At 45.2% G+C, this 25,929-nt stretch overlaps 1 protein-coding gene across 4 annotated transcripts in view; it reads right to left on the bottom strand.

Moving 5' to 3' along the window:
- The window catches only part of LOC146813027 (uncharacterized), a 132,548-nt gene that overhangs the window by 87,845 nt on the left and 18,774 nt on the right, over positions 1–25,929 (bottom strand). For 2 of the 4 annotated variants that reach the window (XM_085620055.1, XM_085620056.1), the window contains exon 3: positions 3,991–4,226. In XM_085620055.1, the coding sequence (XP_085476181.1) occupies positions 3,991–4,226 (236 nt within the window). The remainder of the gene's footprint in view (positions 1–3,990; positions 4,227–25,929) is intronic. The other 2 variants (XM_085620057.1, XM_085620054.1) reach the window with 1 other exon arrangement.

Genomic DNA, 25,929 nt, shown 5'->3' on the forward strand with positions numbered 1-25,929 from the left:
GGTTGGTGACTTAGTTGCTGTAAAGAAACCTGGTCAAACTGGTAATTCAAATCTAAAGTATTTTGATCCTATGACCGTAATTAAGGTTTTTAGGAATGCTGTCAAGACGCAAGATCACCGTGTATGGAATCTGAACAGAGTTGTTCTTTTCAAGGGTGCTCATCATAAATTGGATGGGTCTGTGGGAAAAAGAAATGTGGAGAATTCTTCAAGTGTGAATCCACGCACTTCTGCAGAGGTGCTCCGACGTTCGTCGAGAATTGTTACATATCCTGGTTATCTGAAAGATTATGTATGTTTGACTTTGTACATTTATTTCTTAATTGCTACATATTCTGGTTAACTGAAAGACTATGTTTAACTTTGTACATATATTTTGTTTTTTTTTATATAAGTGTTTTGTGCCAATGTGTTTTTTTTTTTTTGTTTTGTTATGAGGAAGGGAGATGTGTGGTATATTCCTTCTCTAGGTGGTTGCAAGGGATGACAGTTAGATTCTTTAATTCTAATGTTGCTATGTATGACATGTACAGGAGTTGTAGAATCTATTGGGTGGAAGGTTGGGAGGAGAAAGTTCTTGGAGAAGACAGTTGGAGTTGTGCTGTTGTTCTGCTTATTGGTGGATAGGATCTTTCTTTAAGGATTAAACCTTTTGAACATCTTCATCACGTCTGAGCCTGTTTTTGGAATATAATAAAATCCTTTATATGGAACTCTGCCAAACCCCGTGTCTCATCTTCAAAACTAAAGGCTCATCGCTCCCATGGAGGAATAAGTCTACCCTCAGTGGAGCATTATGCTTTGGCATTACAGCTTTCTCAAATGTCATATATGCTTTCACATTCATCGGATGTGCCACAGTGGGTACATTTTGAACGCCACCTTTCATTAACAAACGCAGGTCTTTCTGTTTTATACGGCTCAGAATTTCGTCCCTGAGACTCCACCACTAATCCTATTTTGTCGGCTATGCGTGCTGCTTGGCAAAGGGCACACCGCTTACTGGGCTCACCGCTTACTGGGCTCACATCCTCGTCTCCATAGAAAAGCCCCATTATGGAATAATTCTGCAATTCGTATTATTAGACAATCAATATCTTGGCCTATTTGGGAAACAGCAGGTGTTTCCACCTTAGATCAACTTTTTTCAAACAGAGATATTAAATCATTTGCCCCACTGCAGGAAGAATTCCATTTGCCTGATATACAAGTCTCAAAATACAACCAGTTGCGACAATCCTTACGGAGGAGTCTAGGACCTCCACCATGGCTCTTGCCTGACTCACCAATTGTAACATATCTCCACACTTGGGGTAAGATGAAAGGAGCTACATCTGGCTTTCACCAAACTCTCACTTCGCATCTTTTTTCTCAACCCTTATCGCAAACTTTTCGTACTAAATGGCAAACCTTATTATCAGTCTCTTATACTGAAAATGAATGATCTGACATTCTTAGCAATCTCAACAAGGGTGCACGTGAAGCACGATTGAAATTTTGCATATTCAAGATTTTACATGATTGGCATTGATCACCAACAAAACTGCATAAAGCTGGCTTGCTTCCCCATTCTAACTGCTGGAGATGTAATAGTACGTCTTGTAACATTTCTCATATCATTTGCGGATGTCCAGTGATCCAACCCTTTTGGAATTATATAGGTAAAACCTTACATTCCACGATGCCTCTACAAACTCCACTTTCGCATGCTACCATTCTTCTGCATGATACACGTCAATCACAATCACTTTCTAAACCACAAGCCGGACTCTTACACACAGCCTTAGCTACAGCCAAATTTGTATACTACGGCAATGGAAGTCGCCTCAACCACCATCACAAGAAATATGGATGGTGGCCATGATTCAAACAGCTTCCTACGAACGTATTATATACAACATACAGGATAAATCTGATCTCTTTCTTCGAGTATGGTCACCTTTTCTAGCTTTAAATACCGATGCTAATATTAATGACCCATCTACGCAGTAATTTAATTCTTATCCCTTTTCATTCTCATTCATTATTCATTATTGGTGGTTAATAAATCTTAATACATATTGTGTCTACCTATTATTTGTTGTTGTTTTTAATAGCTACTCACCAGAACACTTACATATAATTCTGTATCTTTTAATATATATATTTATATATCAAGTTAAATTATTATCCCTTATATTCATCTTTTCTCTATTGTTATTGGTTTTCTAGAGTGTCTTCTTTTCTCAGGAACATATTTATATAGCTTTATATAGCAATATGTCTTATATTTGTGTACGTTTTCATTTATTGTTTTCTTTTGTGATCCCTTCTTTACCTTCCCTTTCTCTCTCCTCCCCCCCTTCCCGTAATTCCATCTTTTATGGCCTCAATATAAAGTCAAATATTTGTCTTTGCATGGATCTGTTTATGTATTTATTAAATTATATAATATGATTAGTTATTCAGAAAGTTTTATTATATGCTTATATATAACAATGTTCTTATATATTAATTGTATGATAATGCAAACAGTTATTATACTATATGTTTTCTTTTGTAAATTTCAATAAAAAATTGAAACACAAAAAAAAAAAGACATTGTAGATATGGAATGAGGCAATGCAGCACAAGTCGCTGCGTTGCCTCATCCTGTAATAGGGAGGCGTGCCATGGGCGTTACGGTGGGTGTTCCCACGCAACACCCATGGCATTTGACATATTCCCAGATTTACAAGATTTCATAAACCTGGGAATGTGTCAAAGGCCTACGCCTCTCCAGGGGTAATGTAGGGGAGACCTAATGAGGAGAAATAACATTATTTCTCCTCGTTTTTCATCTTTCTACGTGTGCTGCATTCTTGAGCCCATGTAGAAAGAGTAAATCACCTACATTGTCATTTGTGCAACAATGCAGGGGGAAAAGGACAGGAATGTGCCATTTCCTATAGATATGGTGCATTCTTGCCCATTTCATTTGGCACCCTTGCACCGGGGTGTAAAGGAGACTGCGTTGGCGCTAGGCTGCCAAAACAGCACCAGCGCATGGGAAAAGGCCAGGAATGTGCAGTATTGCCTTAAATACAGGGCATTCCTGTCCTTACGCAGTGCAGCAAGGTGACTTGCTCCACTGAGTCACTTTCCCATAAATATTGGCCAGAAGGGCTTATTTACAAGACCTGTGTGTCACCAGTGAGTCACTTTTTTCCCATATTGAAAGTGACGCAGCGGTGGCACAAGGGGCTTGTAAATAAGCACTAGAGCGTTTAGCCAGAACCTACAATGGAGCGCCAGAGCATCCCACCAATGGTTTCTTGTGAACAAGGGGGTTTATTTACAAGTCCCTTGCGTCACCGGTATGTCACCTTTTGTGACACACCGGCGGCGCAGTTTGCTGCCCCATATTTACAAGGACCCGTAAAGCCACCCCACTCCTAGTTGTTTCCTCTTTCTATGCGTGCTTCATTCTGCAGTACACATAGAAAGAGGACATCACCTCTCGTGATTGTTTTTGTGCAGGAAGGCATCCCTTACTACACAGAAAACGACCTCCCTGCAAAGCAGGCACCCTTGCACCCCTGCGTTGGCGCACGCCAGTCAATTGTGCGCCAGCATAGGGAAAAGCACAGGGATGAGACATTATTGTAAATATGAGGTATCTCTGTGCTTTGAAAGTCACTCAGTGCAGCGCAGCCAAATGACTTGCAGAGCCGCCCTGAGTCACTATTTCGAAGATATTTATGTAACTTATTGGGCGGTTTCAATCACGTAAAAAATGACCCGTGAAGCCTTTTATAACACTTTTTTGTTATGTAGATTAATGAAAGGTGATCATTTATTACACAGATCTTAAGCACCCGTCTACAATATAGGATACAAAGGAGATCGGGGAGTGGAGGGTTTCACAGTGTGATGCGCAGGATGTGAAGAAACTGGGGTGAGCGGGTTCAGGGTTAATAAACGCAGGGGACTTTATAAAACACACTGAACGCTGGAGTTTCACAGTCTTACCAGTTCCTTCTGGGTGTCAATCAGAGCCAGGGAGGAGTCGAGTGCAGCGCACGAGTCTTTGGCCTTCGTCCAGGTTCCTTCCGCTTCAGAGAAATAGAAACACTTGTTCCGGTACCAGATCCAGCCGTCGCCACAAGGGGGCAGTACTTCGCCGTCCTTTCCAGTCTCCGTTGCACTGCTTTGTACACTTTTGTTCTGCATCTGCCGATCAGTGCACTGGAAACTCTTCAGACCTACTTATGCAGAAATCATGACACAAAACTAGAATAATTAGTGATATGATCCACACACTACAAAAAGCACTGTTAAAGAGCACGTGACGTGTCCAATGATAGGTTTTTGGACTGTCTGGAAGGAGACGAGTCTTGCACCTGGGAGAGAACAGGCTGCTACTGTGGGCCACCGCAGAAACCAGGGGGCTTATTTACAAGTTCCTTGTGCCACCGGTACGTCACTTGTAATCTAGGAAAAAGTGAGCTTCCGGCGGCGCAAGGGGCTTGTAAATAAGCCACCAGGTTTCTCTCCAGAATCAAAGGGAAGCTGCTACTGTGTAACATACCAGCAACAAGGTGGCATATTCGCAATGAAACGTCGAAGAGTGGCGCTGCAGGCAATTTAGCAGCACTGCGTTGCGTCATGCCAAAAATGCAGGGATGCGCCGTATTCACAAGAATATGATGCACCTCTGTGTTTTCCTTTGCACTGGCGCGAGAAAAAAAAAAGCTGCCATGGTGCATGGGTGTCTGTGTTGCAGGGATGATTGTTTATGTGCAGGAAGGGACACCTTCCTACACATAAACAATCATTAAAGGCGGTTTGCTCCTTCTTTGTGTACTGCAGAAGGTAGCTGTAGGGTAGCCGTTTTGGCTTAGGTTCAACCGTTTGCCTATAGTAGAATGCGGTGTTTAGAATGTGCTGTACATAATAATTGCCTATCTCCTTGGAGACCTTGAGTGTGGAGAGCACGGGACTCACGTTGCATATGGCCATGTCTGAACTGGGGTGGCGTGGTGAGCAAAATAACGATGGATTAAACCCAGATCTGTGACTGGGGGTGAATGTTTTGCCAATGTGCAAAATTCCATCCATCATCTTGTGTGTTTTGCTTTCCGTCCCAACCAAAGCAGCTCTAGGGAATCAAGGATGGGCCAAAGGCCCTCCTGTACTGAGCAATGTGTGGCTGTATACAATTTGGCGTAAAATTGTTTAAATTTGTCCAGTATTTCTTGTGGGCCTCTAATCACTTGTGGACTGTCTCCCCGGATCTCAGTGACATATGCAGTGGATCGAGGGTCTCGAAGCATTATTGTAAGGGTTCTCCCCAGCCTCTCCCCCTCCCCGTACCTTCTGGCTTGTGTGTGCTTTCTCAGAAACTCCACATCTCGCTGGGCCTCCTCCTCAAACTCCAGCAGTTTTTCTTTTAACTGACCTATGAGAGTGGGGTCATCAGTGGAGTAAATTGCGTTTCGAGCTCCTTGATACTTTTCTCTAGGGATGCTAGTGTACTCTTGATTGCCTTCAGTACCCCGTCTTGTCGTGCTATGCATTTACCCCTTATTAACACTTTAAAGGCCTCCCATAATGAGGCCTGGGTTGAGACCGATCCGGCAATTAGATTAAAGAAATCAACTATGTCCCCCCCTTATTTCCTCTTTAAAGGCCTCATCCAATAGGGCATTAGGGGGAAGCCGCCAGCTGAACATTTTGCTAGGTGAATTTGGCAAAGTTATGCTTAGTAGACTGGGAGCATGGTCAGACAAAGATCTGGGGAGGTGAGTAATTTTGCATGTCCATGTCGCCACATCCCGTGATACCAACCAATAATCTAACCTAAACCAGGCCCTGTGATACTCAGAAATGCATGCGCCTTCCTTAACGTGTTGATGGCGGTGACGCCATATGTCAATCAGATTACCGTCTGATATAACAGCATTTAATGCGGCACTTGCGTTAGGATGAAGGGAGCGGGACTGCCCCTTCCTGTCCATCACGTCATCCAGTATCGCATTAAAGTCCCCTCCCCAGATGATAGTATTGCATCCTGTTGCTCTTATTTTGGCCCATATGTTTTAAAAAAAGAGGGGTTACCATGGAAGTTCCGTAAGTACTCCCAATTCCGAAGTACATCTCAATTTGAAGGTAAAATGTATTTATGTTTGCTTGAACAGTAGATGACATCTTGCACAAATATGTTGGACTGCAGTTTTTCTGTACTGGCCACAACGATCTAGGCCATACGTGAAAGTTGTCATTTACTACCTCATAGCAAACATGACTGGACATTGGAGCCTTTCAGCTAGCAGAAAGAACAAGCATTAAAAATGCAATAGGTCTCGCCTTTTATAAGTTAAAGCCATTTCCTTTGCTATACAATACCATTAGCAAAGCAAATGGCTTTATCTTAATCAAAGGCGAGACCTATTGCATTTTCAATGCTTGTTTGTTAAGTCAGGAATGCGTCCTCTAGTGGTCGGCTTTGGACGCTGCCCTGCCTCTTCCATTGTCCCTATTCATGAGTGCGGTCATCTCTGGAACAGTTCGCAAGATGCGGAAGTCTGCATCTGCATTCTGTGGATTGGCTGTACTCCAATGCTGCATGTTCTGTGGGTGCACTACACAGGCCCCAAACATTACTCCTGGGCAACATCATTCTGGAGTAGTTCCACTGGTTCCTGCAGATGCCAGGCAGGTTGCTAAGCTGTTGTGGTGGCTTCCGCACACTCCGCATCCTCAGCGTCTGGGCTACCATGCTCGCAGCGCTGTTTTCTGCGTCGTACACTTACTACTCTCCCAACTTGTAGGCAAGCCGCAAGGACATGCTCTTCGCTTGCTCCTCATTGACGTCGACGCTCCTCCTCTCTCCACCAGGACAAAAGTTAGTTGCCCTGATGTAAGGAGGGCTGCAGCTGTTATCATAGCCGGCCATGATCTCGGTGACAGGTGGGATTCGACCACCTCGTCGCCAATGTTATGCAGTGGGTCCGAGGCCTACATGATAGATAATAATAACAACAAGGATACAAATAGTACACAGGTGTAACTGGCCCTGAGCTCGTGCATCCGGGCCTTTTTATGAACATGGTCACCGGGCTAGTGTATGATGGGCGGGTGTGAGGTGGATCCATCGGGACACTCTACAGAGTTGTATGAAGGGCAGCTTTGCCATATGACAAGTCTTCATGGAGCTGTTGTCTGTATGCTTCGGCGCTGCTCAAGGGTGGTACTTCCATAGAATGGGTCAGGCAATTAAATACAGTTGAGACACTTTCATAGCGTATGATATGTATGGTAACCCAACATAAGAAAGTGTGGGGTGGGCGTAAGTACAGCACATGAAGCATGGCAGGTGACAACAAGCAAGTGTGAGGCACAGAACGCAACAGAACTGCTGAGGGAAACAGAGTCCTGTTTGACAGGACTGAGCAATGACAGCAGTGCAGTGTGAGAATGCTGACAGACACCAATAGACAGGTCCGTAAGCCTGTGGATCCTGTGGTTCTTGGAACAGTGGGTATCTACCAAGAGGGTGGTTATCGTGCTTCCAGTCTGAAACACCTGCAAACAAATTAGCCGTTCCCTCGGGCCTCTTGTCCAGAATATCAGCAGAAATGAAGCCTCTTGTTACTAGAGTACTTTAACAGAACAATTAATCAGGACATTGTGGTGTACATCAGGCCATCACGGAGACGTGCCATTCGCTGGTCGTCTGCTTCGACAGAACGTGCTGCCAGGAACAGCACCGTCATTAATTAGCCAGCACTAAGGTAACCCCGGGTGGAAACTTCCGCTTCGCCCGCGGAGTGTACGGAGATTTGCCTCCTCCGTGTTCCGCAGAGAACGTGGAGGAGGCAAATCTCCGCACACTCCGCAGTGGAGCAGAGTTGGCCAGTCCCCACCTCCACCCCCCCATGTTAACAAGTAAATCTACATTACTTATTAGTAAATTAAAACCACATTCCTGGCATGCGGCGTCCCCAGGCTGCCCTCCTCCTTTTCCTCGCTGTATTGGTAATCCTTGAGAAAACTGTGCATGTGCGTACGCCTGCGCATTTTTGGCAAGAAATGCGCATGTGCGGGCGCCCGCGTAGTTTTTTCAAGGATTACCAGCATACCGGAGCTGGGCCGAGTTCCACGGAGTTTGTTCGCAACTCCGTGGACCTCTGTGTAGCACCGCTATGCCCACTACACTACTTAGATGAAGGAGAGATGCACCTTCTGGACTACGCACTTAGTCTTGCGCTGGAACTGCAAAACTTGGCCCCCCAGAAAACGTCGAACCAAAGAACAATGAATTGAGTCTTTTAAATGACATCAAACTTTTGTATCTATTACCTGATCCTGTCTTTCAGAGGGAGGCACAAAAACCCTCCAGTTTCTCTGACTGCTCTCGAGTACATTCACTTGCAGGCCCAAACCATGATAGGAGCACCACGGATGCTGCCCGCTCTGGTCATCGGAGAAGACTTCGGCCCTGGGTTCGAGTTTGGGAATTGCTGTGCGGAATAAAGGTGTGTCCAGGAGTTTCAGGAACGATTGACCTCAGATGCAACCTGTAGTACATGCTTAATGTTCTCTTTGCTCATGGAATGTTTATTCTCCTATGTTCTTCCTTGCCTTGTGTGTTCTATGTTCTCTTCCAAGACAGTTGCTGTTGGCTTCTGTCGTGGAGAGTCCGTTCTTGTGTTTGCTCTGACTCATTAAACTACCCTACAAGAAGATACTTATCTATGCCTGCTTATTTACTACAATTTGGCGACGACTGGCTTTCAACCCATACGCTGCACTCTCAAGGCATACAGCGGTACCTGCACAAGAGCGGATGATCTTCACCCTCCACACCCACTCTTACCTTTTGGTGTCCACTTTCTCATCCAAGTCCTCATCGGATCAAGGCTTAATTTAACGATGTCTCGTCGAAGGTGAAGTGGTCAGTCTGACGTCCCTGACTTCATCGCTCCTTGCTTTGAAGTGCTTCGAGTCACGCTGAGTGTGCTTTGGTGGTGTGTGCGAGGCTGAGCCAAGTCGTTGTCGTCCCCAGCTGCAAGTTCCTGTGCATCGTTGTCTTCAGGCTCTTCTCTGTGCCGGCTGGTGTGGAAGTTGACGGTTAGTGCGGAGCTTCGTTCCCCTTCGTGGCTGCACTCTGAATGATGACGTCGTGGAATCCTACAGCGCCGCTGTAGTGGAATCTTCGCTTCTTGGAATCCGGCGCTCTGTGTCAGGTCCTCGGGTGTTCTAACACTCTGACGCTTTGACGCTCTGACGCTCTCACGTCCTAAACGTGGCGGCCATCTTTGTTTACATCGTTGTCACGGACACGGACGTCTGTCTCCGATCCAGTACAGTGTAACAGCGGCATTGCCTTGTGTATTCTGAAAAGACGGTTCGATTCTGTGCAGTGCTCCGATAACAGCGGCGATACACAAGCCTTGTGTATTGGGAGAAGACACACAGGTACTGTTGTTCTTTTGGTGTGTGTACTCTACGCCCACCATTCTCCTTCTGTCATTGATCCTCGTGCTTCGTACTGGTACAGTGGTGATACTCACGCAGGCTCTGTTATTTTTCCTGTGGTATTTTGCTCCTTATTTTATTTTTTTTTTTCAGTTTATTCCTCTGTGTGCGCATGGTTTACTGTTAAATCAAAATGTCCAACGAAAATCCGTCGATAGTACTTCCTCCAAGTTTTTTGGCCAGTCCTGGTCAACCCAGCATCTCGTGGGATGATTGGTTCCCAATGTTTGAGAACTACCTAGATGCTTTGGATGCACAAGAGTATTCCGCTAAAAGGAAGAAGGCCCTGTTATTGAGTTCTTTGGGCAAGGAAGGTCAACGCATTTTTCGATATTTACCACAAGCTCTACAGGCAAATGGCCAACCTGTCCCAGATGAGTATAAGGAAGCAATATGTCGCTTAGAAGTTCGATATGCCAAAGAAGAGAATTTGGTCATGAATAGGTATAGATTTTATACCAAGGTTCAGAAGATGGGTGAATCTATCGACAACTTTGTGGAAAGACTTAGAGAAATGTCTGTCAAGTGTAAGTTTGGCAATATGACTGATGAGCTCATTAGAGATCAACTTATTGTACAATGTAACAATAAGAAAGTTCAGGAGCGTCTTTGGGCGGCTAAAAACCCTAACTTACAAACTGCTATTGAATTAGCTAAAATTGTAGAAGATTCACAAGGGTATATGAAAGAATTGGAGAAAAAGCCGTCTAGTGATGTTAATGAGATCTCGACCCAAGAGTATTCAGAACAAACTTTTGCTTCAGGTGAACTGTCTGATGTTGCTGCGGTTAAGAACAAAAATGTCTTTAAAAAGAACTTTACTTCCAAACCGCTAAATACACAAAAGTTGTCTTCACCTCGCTTGTGTAACAGATGTGGTAGCTCTGTTCATTCCTCTGACTCAAAATTTTGTTTTGCAGCTAAACAAGAGTGTCTTAAGTGTGGTAAAATGGGCCATTATGCCAGAGTTTGTCGTGGCAAACCTCGCTCTTCTGTCACCACTGTTGAGGACTCTATTCTATTTGATGAGGAGGGTCATAAAATTTTGGTTATTGATGAGGACTCTGCAGGGAAGGTTGACAATAGGCGTAAAGTTAGGCCTAAAGCTCTTTTCACCATTGATAGTAAAGAAGTATACTTAATGGTGGATACAGGTTCTAGGTACACTATCATCCCTTACGAACTTTTCAGGGACAAATGGGGTTCTAGGTGTCTTTTACCCAAGGACATCTCCCCGGGTGGTTATCAAGGTGAGACTATTGACATTGTGGGGTATTTCACAGCGGACATTATTTTTTCTTACAGGAAAATTCATGGCAAGGTTTACGTGTCGAAGATTGGTCCAGCTATACTTGGGTGGATTCATCAGTATGACTTAGGGATAATTGTCAATCCCCGTGCTTCTCCACAAGTAATGGTTGTTGAAGACAGTGGCTTACTGGATATTCTAGAGAAGGCCAACTTAGTATTCAGAGAGGGTTTGGGTCAGCTCAAGGGGTATTCCCATCGCATTGTCTTAAAAGAGAATTCTGTTCCAGTGCAACATAAAACCAGGCGCATTCCTATAGTCGTTAGGCAAGAAGTTAAGAGTATGATTGATGAGATGCTTGTTTCTGGGGTTATTGAACCTGTGGAGGCTTCACCTTGGGTTTCTCCCATTGTCGTTACAAAAAAATCGGATGGCAAACTCCGTTTTTGTGTTGATTTGAGGTCATTGAATGACTGTGTGATTGCGGATACTTTTCCACTTCCTAACATTTCAGAACTGGTCACTACTCTGCATGGTGCTAGGGTGTTTTCTAAGTTGGATCTTAGAAGTGCTTATCACCAAATTAATCTTCACAAGGACTCTAAACACCTGACAGCCTTCATCACACCGTTTGGCACGTTTCAATTTACACGCTTGCCCTTTGGTCTCATTTCGGCTGCCAGTGTGTTTCAGAGGATGGTAACTGATCTTTTTGAAGGTGTGGGCAATACTGTGTTTTTTCAAGATGACATTTTGATTTTTGGCGATTCTGAACAGCAACACAATGTCACTCTCAGGTTGGTTTTGGACAGACTTTTGTCAGCCGGGCTGACGTTGCGTAGGGACAAGTGCAAGTTTTTGACTGAACAGATAGATTATCTGGGATGCACCATTAGTGCGAGTGGTGTACGTCCGAAACAGGACTTATGTTGTGCTATTCACTCTGCTCCTAGGCCTCAGGACAAAGATCAGTTGCGTTCCTTTATGGGACTTATTGAATATTACTCTAAGTTTGTGAAAAAAAATTCGGATAAGACTGTGTCTATGAGGTCACTCCTCAAGAGAGGTGTTAGTTTTGTTTGGTCTTCCCAGTTGCAAGAGTCTTTTGAGGCCATCAAAAGAGAGATTTGTGATGCAAAAGTGCTTACTCCTTTTGACATTAAAAAGACTTCTGTGGTGACCGTGGATGCCAGTGCTACTGGTTTGGGGCTATGCTATCTCAAGTTTATGATCAATCTGAGTGTACAGTGGCTTTTGCCTCTAGAACCTTAACTGATGCGGAGAAAAATTATTCAGTAATTGAGAGGGAGGCTCTAGCTGCTGCTTGGGCGGTGGAACACTTTAGAACTTATTTGTGGGGTTTGAAGTTTGTGCTGAAAACAGATCATAAGCCTCTCATAAAAGTTCTCTCTCCTGGGGGCACGGGCAAAGGCTCTGCTAGATTGGCTAGGCTTGCTTCTAAGCTTCAAGAATTTCAGTACTCTGTTCAACATATTCAGGGCTGGAAGAACACTCAAGCCGATTGCCTGTCAAGGTTATCTTTAGATTGGAGGTCAGTTCTTGATCCTTCCACTTCTACCACCTCTAATGATATTGCAGTAGCTTCAGTGGAGGATGCCGTGTTTGTTGGTGAGGGGGTTTTTCAAGCTTGTGATTGGGAGAGAGAGATGGCTGTGGATGCAACGTTGCAGGAGGTTATCAAACTTATTTCGCTTGGCTCCAGAAGGGAGAGTGCGGTGTCAGTTTCGGTGCGTCCTTTTCTCAAAGTTTTGGATGATCTTTCTCTTGTTGGGGACAATCTTATTGCAAAAGGGGAAAGGTTCATACCTCCTTGTGGTCTTAGGAGCAAACTTTTGGCCTTGGCACATGAGGGGCATTTGGGTCAAACTCTCACTCAACGTCGTCTTAAAGACAATTTCTGGTGGCCTGGTATGGATTCTCAAGTTGTGGATTGGGTGGAGAATTGTCCGACATGTAGAGAGGGGGAAAAGAGACTCAAGGTTTGTCCTGGTACTTCGCAGGGGCATCTACCCAATCCAGGTTCACCGTGGCACACCATTTGTTTGGATTTTATTGGTCCCATGGGTGAGTTACATGAGAGAGACAGATTTGCCATAGTGGTGGTGGATGTTTTTTCAAAATGGTTAGTTGTAGAATTTACCAACAATATCACTACTGACACCACTATCAGATTTTTAGGAAATTTGTTCAAGGATGAGGGTCTTCCTTCTATAATCATTACTGATAATGGTACTCAACTAACCTCTTCTGATATGCAATCTTTTCTCATGGGTTGTGGGATATCTCACCATCGCACATCTTTATACAACCCACAAGGCAATGGGATTTGTGAGAGGGCTAATAGGGTGGTAAAGGGCATCATACAGATGGCTTTTTCTGATGGTTCTATTGTACGGAAAATGGTCAATGAAATGTTGTGGGCATATCGCACTACACCTCTGGCTGATGGTCAGCTGTCTCCTTTTCAAATAATGAGGGGGCGGGTTCCTGGTTCTAAATTGATTCCTGCTTGGATGAAGAAGGTGGTTGCTGGTGAAAAGGATCTTGCTGCACTGCTGCCTACTTCTTCTGTGCGTCCTTTTTGTGTGGGGGATTTAGTCAAGGTGAAAAGGGGCAGGATAATCAAAGGATTGTCGAAATTTCAGGGTCCTTTTACGGTTAAGAAGGTTTTGGATCACTGTGTCATTCTCAACAATGGGGAATGTTGGAATTTCAGGCGGGTAGCATTGTATCGAAGAGGCACTTCTTTGGAAGGTCTTGGAGAATCTTCTGGAGTATCTTCTTCTTCTGAAGAAGGTAGCAGTGGGTATCTTTTGGCTTCTCTGCCTTTGGAGTCTCATTCTGCTGATGCTGCACCTCTGGTGGTTGGGGGTGCTGGGGATGCGTCAACATCTAATCCTATTCCTCTACCTGTGCCTTTGGTCTCTAATCGCACCCCACGTTTTAGAAGGGCTCCAACCTACTTGCAAGATTTTGTGTGTTGATGTGTTTTTTTTTGTTTGTTTTGTTTATTTGTTTTTTTAGAAGGGAAGAAGATGTGTAGTACATGCTTAATGTTCTCTTTGCTCATGGAATGTTTATTCTCCTATGTTCTTCCTTGCCTTGTGTGTTCTATGTTCTCTTCCAAGACAGTTGCTGTTGGCTTCTGTCGTGGAGAGTCCGTTCTTGTGTTTGCTCTGACTCATTAAACTACCCTACAAGAAGATACTTATCTATGCCTGCTTATTTACTACACAACCCCTCCTTCCCCTGCTTCAAAAGGGAACTGAAACTTCTTCCACTCAAGAAATACTTCACCGGCCAATGTCAACAAACCTAGACTTCAGTAACCTTGCTGACTCCCAGCTCACTTGTCCAGCAAGGAAAGATGGTTACAGGACTGTTTTCAATCTCTCGAGCTTTCTCCCTAGCCTTCACTGTATGCCCAATCATAATGTGTTGCTCTATCTATCCTCCTGCACACTTGTGTCCTGCAATGTAACGTATATGCCTAACTATTATGTTTTAGTTTATATCTACACGTTGTCTGCTTTCCATCTTCAACAAGCAACAACATGCAGGTGGGGACGGGGCTTTCTTATTTAAGACTCCTGCTGGGCCCATAACAAAGGCCACATTTGAGGGTTCATCAGGCCTCCTTTTGTTCGAGTCTCTTGGCTGAGAACAGTCAGGAGCCTCACACCCGATGTAAATGAAGCGGAAGGGAAACAGAGGCTCACACCTTGTTAGCACTTCACACATACTTAAGAGAGGCAGCTTTTCACTTTGGTCAGTCCCTTTTTAGGAGCTATGCATACGCTGTATGAATGTCAGGTGTGTTGGTCTTTCCCAGTATTTACACAAAGCAAAGTACATTTATATAGAGCTTACTACACCTGAGGAGGCGTTGAAATAATTGAAGAACCTCTATTTCTTCTTGTATAGCCCTACTCATCCCAATGCAGGGTGTCAGAGCTCTTTACAGCAACCCGTGCATATTACATGTACAATAAATTATATACGTTTGTAAATGAATGTACAGGATGTGCTACAAAAAACTGGGGGACTGCAAGGTGTAGAAGATACATATCATCTTCCATAGTTCATAGTACTAGTAGCTTCACAATGTGCTCAAACGTACACATGATAGACCGCTAAACATATATGCAAGGGCTTTAGATCTAATGTCACTTCTTGTGGTGCCACTTCCTGTAAAGTCGTGGCTCGTGATGCCACATTTTATGATGTCAATTCCTGTGATGGCATGTGTAATGTCATGCGCTGTGATGTCGCACGCCATGTCCATTGCCGTGATGTCACTTGCATACTGCCTAACTAGGTTAGTCCCCCCCACTTCTCTTTTTTAGGACTTGTGCCATGTGTAGAGGTGCCCACCCGGTGAATACAAACTACCCTGAGTGAGAGAGGACCTGGCGCTCGTCAGAGCTAGGGCAGGGGATGTGCAAGAGAAAAGACAATGCCTGCGCTTCTTACCACACACCATAAATAACCATAAACATTCATAGACTACTGGTGCAAGTACATACAACCAGCAACAAATACTACTTATCTTTACGCTGCCTACTAGGGGGATCCGGGATCTTTTACACATATGCACAGTTGATTTTTTGATCCACTGTCCAAAATATCCATCCTTAACGTGCACTCTGGAAGCACTGGAAACATTGCTTTTAAATGTTTTTTTGTGGACTTTAACACTTAAGAGTCAAACAAATATGAGTTCATTACTTTATCATTAATTTACTCAAATGTAAGCTATGGACTTGTCAAAAAGAAATAACATTTGACAGAAATGAACTGTTACAGGCTAGTGATCAAGGTTGACGTGCACTATTACAGTACTCAACAATGGTATTCTGTTACACGCATTACAGGATACAGTCAACCCGGCAGATTCCATGAACCAACCATGTGCCTGAATTCAGACCAAGCAGAACTCAAGTATAATCCGTTAGACAAATGAATGGGAGACAATCATATTTATTTGTTTGGTTTTTTGAAGCTGGTGGTTGATTGCTTATTGATTGTTTCATGCTTCTTTGCATTACAAATGCTGAGTGGTCAGGGTGATAATAACTTAATATTTTGTCATCGTATTACATTTTCTGGCTTCTCTCATCGGTTTTTTCAGGATCTTGTCCCAGTGAGTAGAGAGGTCACTTTCTTCGCCTCGGTTGCAGAGACAATGGTGTAATTCACTCTCAGCGTGGGCCCACGTCTGTAATTCGTGCCAGTACTAGTGTGTTTGGAGGTGGGGTGGGTGTTAATGGATTTCCAGAGCACTTCAATGCCTCTCTTAGCGAGCAGGAGCCCCAAGTCTGTGGTTCTGCAGGACACCCTACACCGCTTCAGTCCAGGCATCAGGCCAAGCAGATAGGTAACCAAGTTTGCATGGAACAGGCAACATGTAATGCTTGTGATAAATAGGCAATTTGTAATAAGACATTAGAAAATTTGCATTAGTGAACATGACGCATACCCAGAAACGTTGATGCCTTTTGCCACGCTTGATGTTGTGTGACAGGGCAGTGATCTCAGGCCATTGCCGAAGTCTGGGGGTGCTGGAGACGTTAAGTCGCAGCATCGAGAAAGCAATGAGGTTGTTTTCTGCACAACATGTAGTGGTTGGTCACTAAATGGAATATCAAACTGGCCAGCGACTCTTCAGCGCTGGTGCAGCAGCACTGAGGCAGAAATGGACATGTGTCGGTGGTGTGGCCAAGTCACTGACCGATAGCACGGTGGGGTGCAGGCAGCCGAGGTTGTAGGACACCCAGCTGGAGCTGTAGTTCAACAGTCTCTGGATCAGCAAGGGTGCTTGAAGTTATGAACACCACAGCAATGACCGATTACCACTGAACAAACCATATTTATCATTTACTACTCTTCATTTAAGACTGGATTGGACTACCCATGCGGGATGACGCCCTGCGAAGGTGCATTGCACTCTACAATTCTAGGTACACTCTCGCAAATACTTATGCAGTTCTTCCATGAAGAGGCTACTGTGAGGGCAAGAGACACACGATCCTGTCTAGAACATAACATATAAAGTTAAACCCTCACCTACATCCTGTGGCATGATTGATCAAGGGGTTCATCCCACCTGGGACTGGAGCACCTTCCGGTAGATGTCATGAACTCTGTTGAGGTAGGGAGTGTTGTGAGTGTGTCAGTGTGTGTCTCTTTCTGGAAAGAAAGAGGCCCTCGGATCCCCTCCTGTGTGGGATAAGGCTGCAGCAAGAGTTCTGTCCTGCCAGGTACAGATACAGAAGCCACAATACCAGGTTCATGAGGGTTATGTGAATGTACGGCCACTCTTTGTATCCATTTCCTATATAGCCGCTACAATGCGCAGGGAAACACAGGAGAAGAAAGTTTCATTGGAACTTGTCCTGATGAATGCGGACAACCTACTTCGGACACTTTGAACGCACCGAAACATATTGACAACCAGATGTGAAGAGTTCATTATTTGGTCTTCTTGAATTAAACTTGTGTTAGGGTACAATATTAAATATTGGCCTTCAGTCCACTTCATTAATGTTTAATTTGTTCCTTTGATGACATACGGGTACCAGCACTGGTCTAAAATAAGACTAATGTTCGATTTGTTATGCTATGCTCTGGATAGAATGGATATACAATAAACGACCGAAACAGCTTTCACACAACTCTCGTCCCAACTTCTTTGCTAGGGGGACATGTTTCAGTCTACAAATTCCTCTCAATCCCTTTTAGGTAGGAAGGGTTGGGGAAGAGGCAGTCATTTTCTGTGCTTGTCAGTTGCAGGTTAGCAGGGCTGAGAATGAGCCACACATAAGTCAAGCTTGCCTGACCCATAACCTTCTGGCTTCCCCCCCGACCTCGCAGACTTTCAGAGGAATTGTGGGGAATGCCGACAATCTCGTTATAGTATAAAGTCTACTGTAGCCACACTATGAGGGAGCCCTGTGATGCAGATACAAACACAATGAACCTACTTAAGAAAGTCTTGTGACATCTTTCACCCATTAACGTAAGTGTCTGCTCTTTGACGAGTAACACATGTTCTTGATCCATTTGTTCACTTTGTCTGGTGCTCTATCATATATCTGTTGAATATGATGTACAAGTGCACCCCCTGGCCTCCTTGGCTCTTACCAGACATTAAAGAACGCTGGATTTTACAGTCCTGCAAGCAGATGCAGATGCCTTCCCTTGGCAGAGGTCATAAATTTGTTCTGTCTCATTAAGTTAACACACAGCACAGCGATGCTGCAGTGTCAAAGACAGAGTTAAATTATGATGTGCTGCCCTCTAGTGGACTCAGGACAAGATTCAGGGCAGGAGCACCTGAGTTAATCAGACTAACTTAACAGACGCCAGAGAGGAGGCGCCACGCGCTTGCACATCGCCTGTCCGTGCACGCACATGGTTTGTCTCCCTTTGCACACCAAACCCACAACAGTAGCCTCGCCAAAGAGAAGTAGCGCATGGGCTGCGTTCGCTAGTCGAGACCTAACAAGGCGAAGCAGCGCATGCGCTGCATTCGCTAGTCGAGACCTAAAAACCGGCCTTCCATAAATCTTCTGAAATGAATCCAAAACGGTCTGCTTTTATTATTATTTCTTCGCACCCTGGACAGCCAGTTTGTTTACATTCCACCACTTGCATTATAAAGTATGAATCACACGAAATACAGAGGCACTGAGGGCGTTTCCATCTGTTTATGCAAAACTACTCCACAAAGTCTTAAGGGATCCCAGGCACTCACTAAGGAATGGCGGATAGGCCGGCACACCTTTAAAAAACAAAAGCTTCCAACACTATTAAAGGCCCTTCCCTGGCTTGGCAATTCATCAAGTGACGTTTCAATTTAAACTGCATCACTTCATTCTCGCACAGAGTTCACAAAAGAATTAATGGAACACTGCTGTTTCCACACATGAAACTGGCACGTGGAAGGATAAATTCCCTCGTTAGGTCAAATCGCGGCTGTCAGAAACTCAAGGCCCAAAAAGCATATATGTAGGTATCTGCCAACTACTTTTGATTTGTGTATAGCTCCAACTCATAATGTGAGTCATGGATAGGAATCCAAGCCTGGGCACGTGGAAGAGACGCCAGCACTTCACTTCCTTGCGTTGTGTCATGGCCCTTTGGGCAAGAATGGAAATTGGATTGCATATAAGCATTTTCATAAATTAAATAGTGTGCGCATGCCCAGGCCCCAGGGAGGCTCTTCATTATAAATGAGATAACATACATCTCCACACTGTTTTCCTTTTCTTTCCTCATTGGGTCTTCCTATTATACCCCATCCTTACTGGCGCGCATCATCATCTTCTTTCTCCCCACTACCTGCACTGCTCACTTGTGTCACTGTTGTCATCTTCTCACCCCTTTCCTCCTTTTTATCTTCTAGGCTCTCCCATCAAGTTCTCATTCTTGCTCTCCCTAGATTCCCCTACATCTCGAAAAAATAGTTTTTTGTATGTAGTGTTTACGACTTCAGATGCGTCTTTTGATATCAACATCAACAGATTTAACAATGCACATTTTGAGTATAATAAAGGGCTACGCAGTGACCACAAGGTGATGTGTTGTGCAATAGAAAACTTGTCCTCTGATTAAATACTAACTGAAAGTTACTATAAGTAATGAGTCACAGTGTTTTGATCCCAGAAAGATGAGAGGCCAAGTAGGCCCTGTTAAGATTTTAATTGGTAACTTGTTTGCTGAGGAGCACAGAATGCACAGGATTCAATATTTATCTTATGCACAGCACCGACTTCTCATTATGTAATGCACCATTGCATACCTTTGTAAACTGCTTACAGAGGCTAAGGGGTCTATTACGATGTCCGCCCGCCATCGTTTCGGCAAATGGGACCGCCCGCTATGTGTGTGGCGGTCCCGCAAATCCAATTAGGATGCGCCTGCCACCGTGGTGGGCGCATCCCACATTTTTAACATTGTGGCGGGCGGTGCTTTCAGCAGCACCCGCTGCAATCTCAAAAAGGCATTTGTGTATATGCATGCACAATGTGGCCGGCACTGCGTGGTGCCTGCCACGTTGTGCATGCAAATGCAGGGGCTACCATAGGTACCCCCCATGTGCACCTCCCACCCCCGACACCCTGGGGGCCCGCAACGCAGACTCCACATGCCTTTCAGGAAAGGCACTTCACAGACTGCATCCTGATATGGATGGCAGTGTCTTGCAGACACCGCCACCATATCATTCCCCTTTTCGGCCCGGTCTCCTGTTAGACCGGCGGACGGTCTTTCCTTCCGTCGGGGTCCCCCCCTCCATCCTAATATGGCGGGGGAAATGTGAGGTGGGTGGGGATTAAGGGTGGTGGCGATCCGCCCGCCATTATAATAGACCCCTTAGTTTTTTCTGGTTTCAGGCAGTACCCCCTGGGCCTATTCCTTACATTGGAAATTTACATTTACTGCTGTAGTGTGAGAAGACATTTCATGAAAAGGAATATAAAGTAGGGTTGCCAAAAGAAAAATGCCAGCCATGTGTTGTTTAAAGACAATGAAAGACCTTGTCTTGACACTAAATAGGTTTATAAATAAAAATGTATGTATTCATTTGTAATGTGACTTTTCTGTCTTTGTCCTCTTTAATTATCAGTCATGGATCATTCAGGCAGCCCTAAAACACAATTAAAAGTGTTTTCTATTTATATTTGCTGTTTGAAGTATGCACTTATAAGTGCTGAAACTACGGCTTTAGGTGACTGCTTATTTTTGTCATGTATGGGGCATCAAAATGAGCTGGCAACCATAATCATAAGACTGGAAGTTTGTTGCAGGATCAGCACATTATTTCCTACACCCACGATCCCTATTAATGCCAGAATAACAATAGTTTAACTTATATCTGAAACCCTACGCCGCCATAGTTAAGTTATAACATGCTGAGTTACTTCAAGTGTCCGGGAATGCACCCTGCATTCAAACAACTCACTCTTCATTCTCGCCCTTCACTTTTACGCTCACCCTGCACTCACAGCAATCACAATGCACTCACACCATTCACTCGCTCACCCTACACTCACAGTCATCACTCTGCACTCACAATGCACTTGTGCTGTTCACCCTGTACCTCACCCTGCAGTCACACGAGCACACTACTCACCCAGCACTCATGTCACACTTCACTCACCTGTCACCCTCACTGCTCAATATGCAATCTCACTCAAATAAGCCCATCACTAACCATGCATTCATTCGTCCAAATCTGCACTTGCATATGGTCACCTCACTCACCCTGCAGTCGCGCCTCTTATCCTACTCTCACACTGTTTCATCACTCACTGTGCACTCTTTAATGTGCACTCTTTAATCTATGTCTACTAAGGACCATTAACTCTAAAAAGTAAGCACAGTATATCCAGAATGGACGACTGACGACTCTGTGCAGTAATCACCAAGGTGGGATTATGAACAAAAGAAATACCATAAAGGGACCTGCAGAGAGATGAAAAATAAAATAGTGTGCATATCTCTCACCTCTTAAGCCATTGCTAAGCCCTGCATCCTATTGCACAATAAGCTGCATGCACCCCAGTCAGTGGTCCTCATGCACAACATGGAATGGGAACACTTCCAACATAGCATCAAAACAAATACAACACCCTTCCAACCACACACCCTACACATATTGTAGCTTGCTACTCATGTAGGCAAGCGCTTCAGTGCTCCACCTAGGGATAGTAGGACCTCTATTAATATAACAGTACAACACATTCAAAACCGTTCCATCCCCTGTCTTCTTGGCTCTGTCCTTTAGCTCCTGCCTCCTTGCAGCCGTCCATTCAGTTAATGTCTTCTTGCATCTGCCTTCAACTCCTGCATTCTTGGCTCTCACCATCCTCATCCAACTTTTGAGTGATTAATCAACTACAGTTTGTATAGGTTGTCAGTAGGTACTTGCTGATCTGGTTTGATTTTATTCTACATGCAGTGTTATTTATGGTGTTTCTTGCACTGGTCTGTAATACAGGTGCCTTAAATCTTGTATTTAGCAATGTTTACACTACAGAAAAGATAAATTAAAACAGACAAACATCTGCGTCAATCTTCTGAAGCATCCAAACAGTTTTCTTCTTCAGCCTTGTTTGCCTGCCTGTTCTGCAATGTTTACTAATAGAGACATGATGGTAGAAATTGAAATCGCTTCCTCAGTTCACGTTATTATCTTGCACAATCCTTGACATCGCTAGTGTGTGGCATGGCATGCAGATAGTTCACCAGTCTAGATCTCTTGACTTTCGCAGGATAATAAGTTATATCTTGTGCACTACTCATGTATATTGTCAGTCGAGTTTTTATGGAATTGCAGGTTTGGGTTTGTCTTCCAAAGTTTCAAGTTATTGTCCATGAATGTCAATTCTATTTCAGACCCATTGTTGGACCTGTCAGCCTTAGGGTGGTCTTCCCCTACATTTTTGCCCTTGTGCCTCCCATTTTCACCGTACCTTTTTGTTGGACTTTTAGGCCTCTGGGCACCTCACCACTCCTAAACAGTGCTGAGGTGCAGGTGCTCTTCCCTAAAACATTGAGACACTAGCATATCTGCAACAAGCCCCTGCTACTGCAGTGAGGCTTAACCATCCATAGGCTAACATTGGGAACCCCCCTTATGGGATAATTTCTGACAGGGACCTAATAAGTCTGTCATGTTTGGTCTTGTTGGACTCGGGGCGGGGAACCCTTTCCAATGATATATGGGGGTTGGGCACTACTCCTTTAGCAATCCCACTTTTAGAAAGTGGATATTCTCCTGCCTACACTTAGTCTGGGCACTGCAGACTCCCCCTCCCATCCACACACTGATAGCTGCCTGGGTTGGGAGGTGGGAGTGGTGATTCACACCTTCTCCCCTTGAAGGGGCTGTGAGTGGCTGCCCACTGGAGCCTTAATGGACCTGTATCTCGTCACTGTGACAGCCAGGTCAGGGAAGGCAGAGAACATCCCGGAACTCCCTGGACTCTTCCAGAAGCCCCTGTCCCCAGACCCTTCCAGAGACTTCTACCACTTTCTAGTAACTGGACTGTAGGTTATATAAGGGAGGGTCCTGGCCTCACATCTTGGTTACACTGCTGGACCTGGAAGAATCCCTGCTGGAGTGAGGACTGCTGCGCCAGGAAGGATTGCCATCTGGAAGGAGGCTGACTGCTCTACGGAACTGCTGCTCCAACCTGCTGAGCTGCACTACTGCCTGCTGATCCTGCCCTGCTAGGGAGACCTAAAGAAACATCCCCAGAGTGTCTCCACCACAAACTACAAGGACTGCCTCTGCAACACTGTGCGCAAGGAACTGCCTTGCTCCAAGAGAACTACGACGTGTTATTGTCCCTATGAGCTGCCTCTGCAAAGCTGTGTGTAAGGATCTACCACCACCTGAGGACGTGCCCTGCTTAAAGCAGACTTCGCCTGCAAAATCATTGATCTCAGAGTGTGTCTGGGGCTGTGCTTAACGTGTGTCTTCCACCGCAATGTTGTAAAGACTTGACCCTGCAACGCTGTGCCTGCGTGCAGCATCGCTGGCCCTGGGACCTTCAAAAACTGCCTCTGCCACCCGGGGTGTATGGAATAATTTTATTTAGCACCCCCAAAGTCACCGCCGCTGGCCCGAGATGAGTGGGTTATGCAAATCACCCAGCTGAGTGTGTGAGCTAAATCGCTCCAGGAATCACCGCTGCGGGCCAGAGTTTGAGCTCATTGAAAACGCTCCAGAAATCACCGCCCCTGACCCATGTTCAAGCTAAACAAAATTGCCCCCGAGATCACCGCCGCAGGCCCGGGCCGAGCAGCTGATTGAAACTGCCAACAAAGCATCCTTGCTGCAGCTCGTAGTCGCCTGGCAACCGGGACGTTCCTTGGGATGCGCTGCTGCTGGAGAAGGAGACGCGCTCGAGAGTGGGAGGGGCTGCCTCGCTCCTCACCCGTGCAGCGCTAGCGACAATCGAGTAACCCGGTGTGCTGATGAGGTCCGCACTGGCGCCTACACCCGCCTTTCAGGTAATGCTTCCAGGGCGCACCCAATTGCCTTGAGCGGGAATGCGGGGGCTATTTCTATTTAATTGCGGGCCAAGCCAGTGTCTGGAACTTGCTTTCCTTTGTGGCCTTTATTGAGAGTCGGCTGTGGGGAACTATCTGCATGCCATTGCGGGCCAGCCAGACTGTTGTATCTGTTTGGGGGCAATTTCTTTAAACGGCTGAGGCTGCCCTCATTCAAATAGCGGGCTGCAGGAGACTGTGTCATGTGGCCGCAGGTCCGCTGAAGCCTGCGGGGGCCTATTCACTCTACGTCTTTTGGCCTAAAGTGATTCAACACGCACTTCTAACGATACGATCAGGGGAAACGAAAAGTAACACACAGGCTCACAGATACTGCACAGTCTTCCCCGTGTAAGGAACTGCTTTATTCCGGATGCAAGGAACTGTTCTGAAAAGGGGGTACAGGCTTATAGAGACTGTGAGCAGTATATAATTTACTACCTTGGGGGGAGGGGAACTGTTTTTTTTTTCTTTGCCTTAATGTTCTCCCACTGAATGTCAGTCCCCACTAGGAACTGTGTATCAAACACACCAAAGAACATCTGACTGACACCTTTTAAGGTTATATGTGCATTCTTACTATTTTTGAACCTTGCACAATTTCTAGACAAGGATAACTTTACTGTCTTTATATGAAACTGGTTTTATCTGATGGTTGATCTTGCCTGGAAACTGGATTTACCTGCTTTTGGATCTCAGACAATTTTAAATAAAGAATCTTTTATTTTTATATAAAAACCGGTGTGGTGTCCCTTTTGTGCGTGATTTACAGTGTTACTATTGGTGTGTGTTGCGCAAATACTTTACACATTGCCTCTGAAGTTAAGCCTTCCTGCTCTGCGCCAAGCTACCCTGTCAGGAAGCGGTGGTCCCTACTTGGACTAGGGTGCATACCCCGGCCAACTAGAGACCCCGGTTCTAACATTGGTGGCAGTGGTGGGATTAGGACTTGTGCTTGTGTAACACCACACAGTGACTCAGTGTACACCACAACCCTACACCTGACTCCACTGAAGTTTTTGTCTACCCTTTCCAATTGGCATTTTTATTTTTAAATTCTCCCTGACTGGCTGCTCTTTTTCGAAGTCCTTTTGCCTAAGTCCCATTTGATTTTCTCTGCAAAACATCTGAGGTCCTACCTAGCAAGATGGAATTTGAGCTGGCCAACCTGGAAGCTTACACGGTGGCGCAGCTCAAAGAATTCTGCGAGGAGAAAAGGGTGTCCTTCAAGCGAAGCGCCAAGAAGGCAGAGCTTCAGAAAGCCTTGAGAGCATGGGTAACGGCCCACCTAGAAGGGGACGGACAGGGATCAGTGCATGACACCGCAGGAGATTTTGACCTACTGCACTTGGTGGAAAATGGCAATTTGTTACCAGGTACAAGGGTACCTTCCAGGGCAGGCAGTTGTGTGTCAGTAAGGACCCTGTCCTCAGAGGAATTGGAGGACAGGAGAGAGGAGAGACAGTTCAGATTGGAGCTTGCCAAGCTGGAGAAAGAAAAGTGGGCCATGGAGCAGGATCGCGAAGAAAAGCAACTGGCTATGAGGGAAAAGGAACTTGCCCATGAGCTCAGCCTGAAGTTGCTGCGAAATCCGAGCCCTAGAAGTAGGGGCCAACAGCAACAAGAATGGTGGCAGCGTACCTACTGAAGCTTCACGTGAGTCCAGGATCTTTATGCCTGAAGATGTGATGGCCAGTTTTAAGGTGGGGGATAATATTGACAAGTGGTTAGCAGCCTATGAGGTGTCCCTAAGAGCCCATAGGGTCCCCGAGAGTTACGGGGGGGGGGGGGGTTGTACAAGTACGTACCTCCTGAAGTTAGGGACACACTGCTTTACCTAGAAAAGGAAGACCAGACCAACTATTCTGTTATGTAAGCAGCATTGCTCAAAAGATTCGGTCTTACCCATGAAAGGAATAGGCACAGGTTTAGAAATAGCCACAAACTTCCCACACAGAACTGGGTAGATTTCATGGACTACGCTAGTAAAGCTTTGGAGGGCTGGGTGCGGGGCAGCGATGTGCATGGCTATGAAGGGTTGTATGACTTGTTCTTGAGAGAGCACCTTCTAGAGAAATGTTTTCCAGAGCTGCACC

Source organism: Triturus cristatus, chromosome 7 (genome assembly GCF_964204655.1).
Source record: "Triturus cristatus chromosome 7, aTriCri1.1, whole genome shotgun sequence".
NCBI classification, from domain to species: Eukaryota; Metazoa; Chordata; class Amphibia; order Caudata; family Salamandridae; genus Triturus; species Triturus cristatus.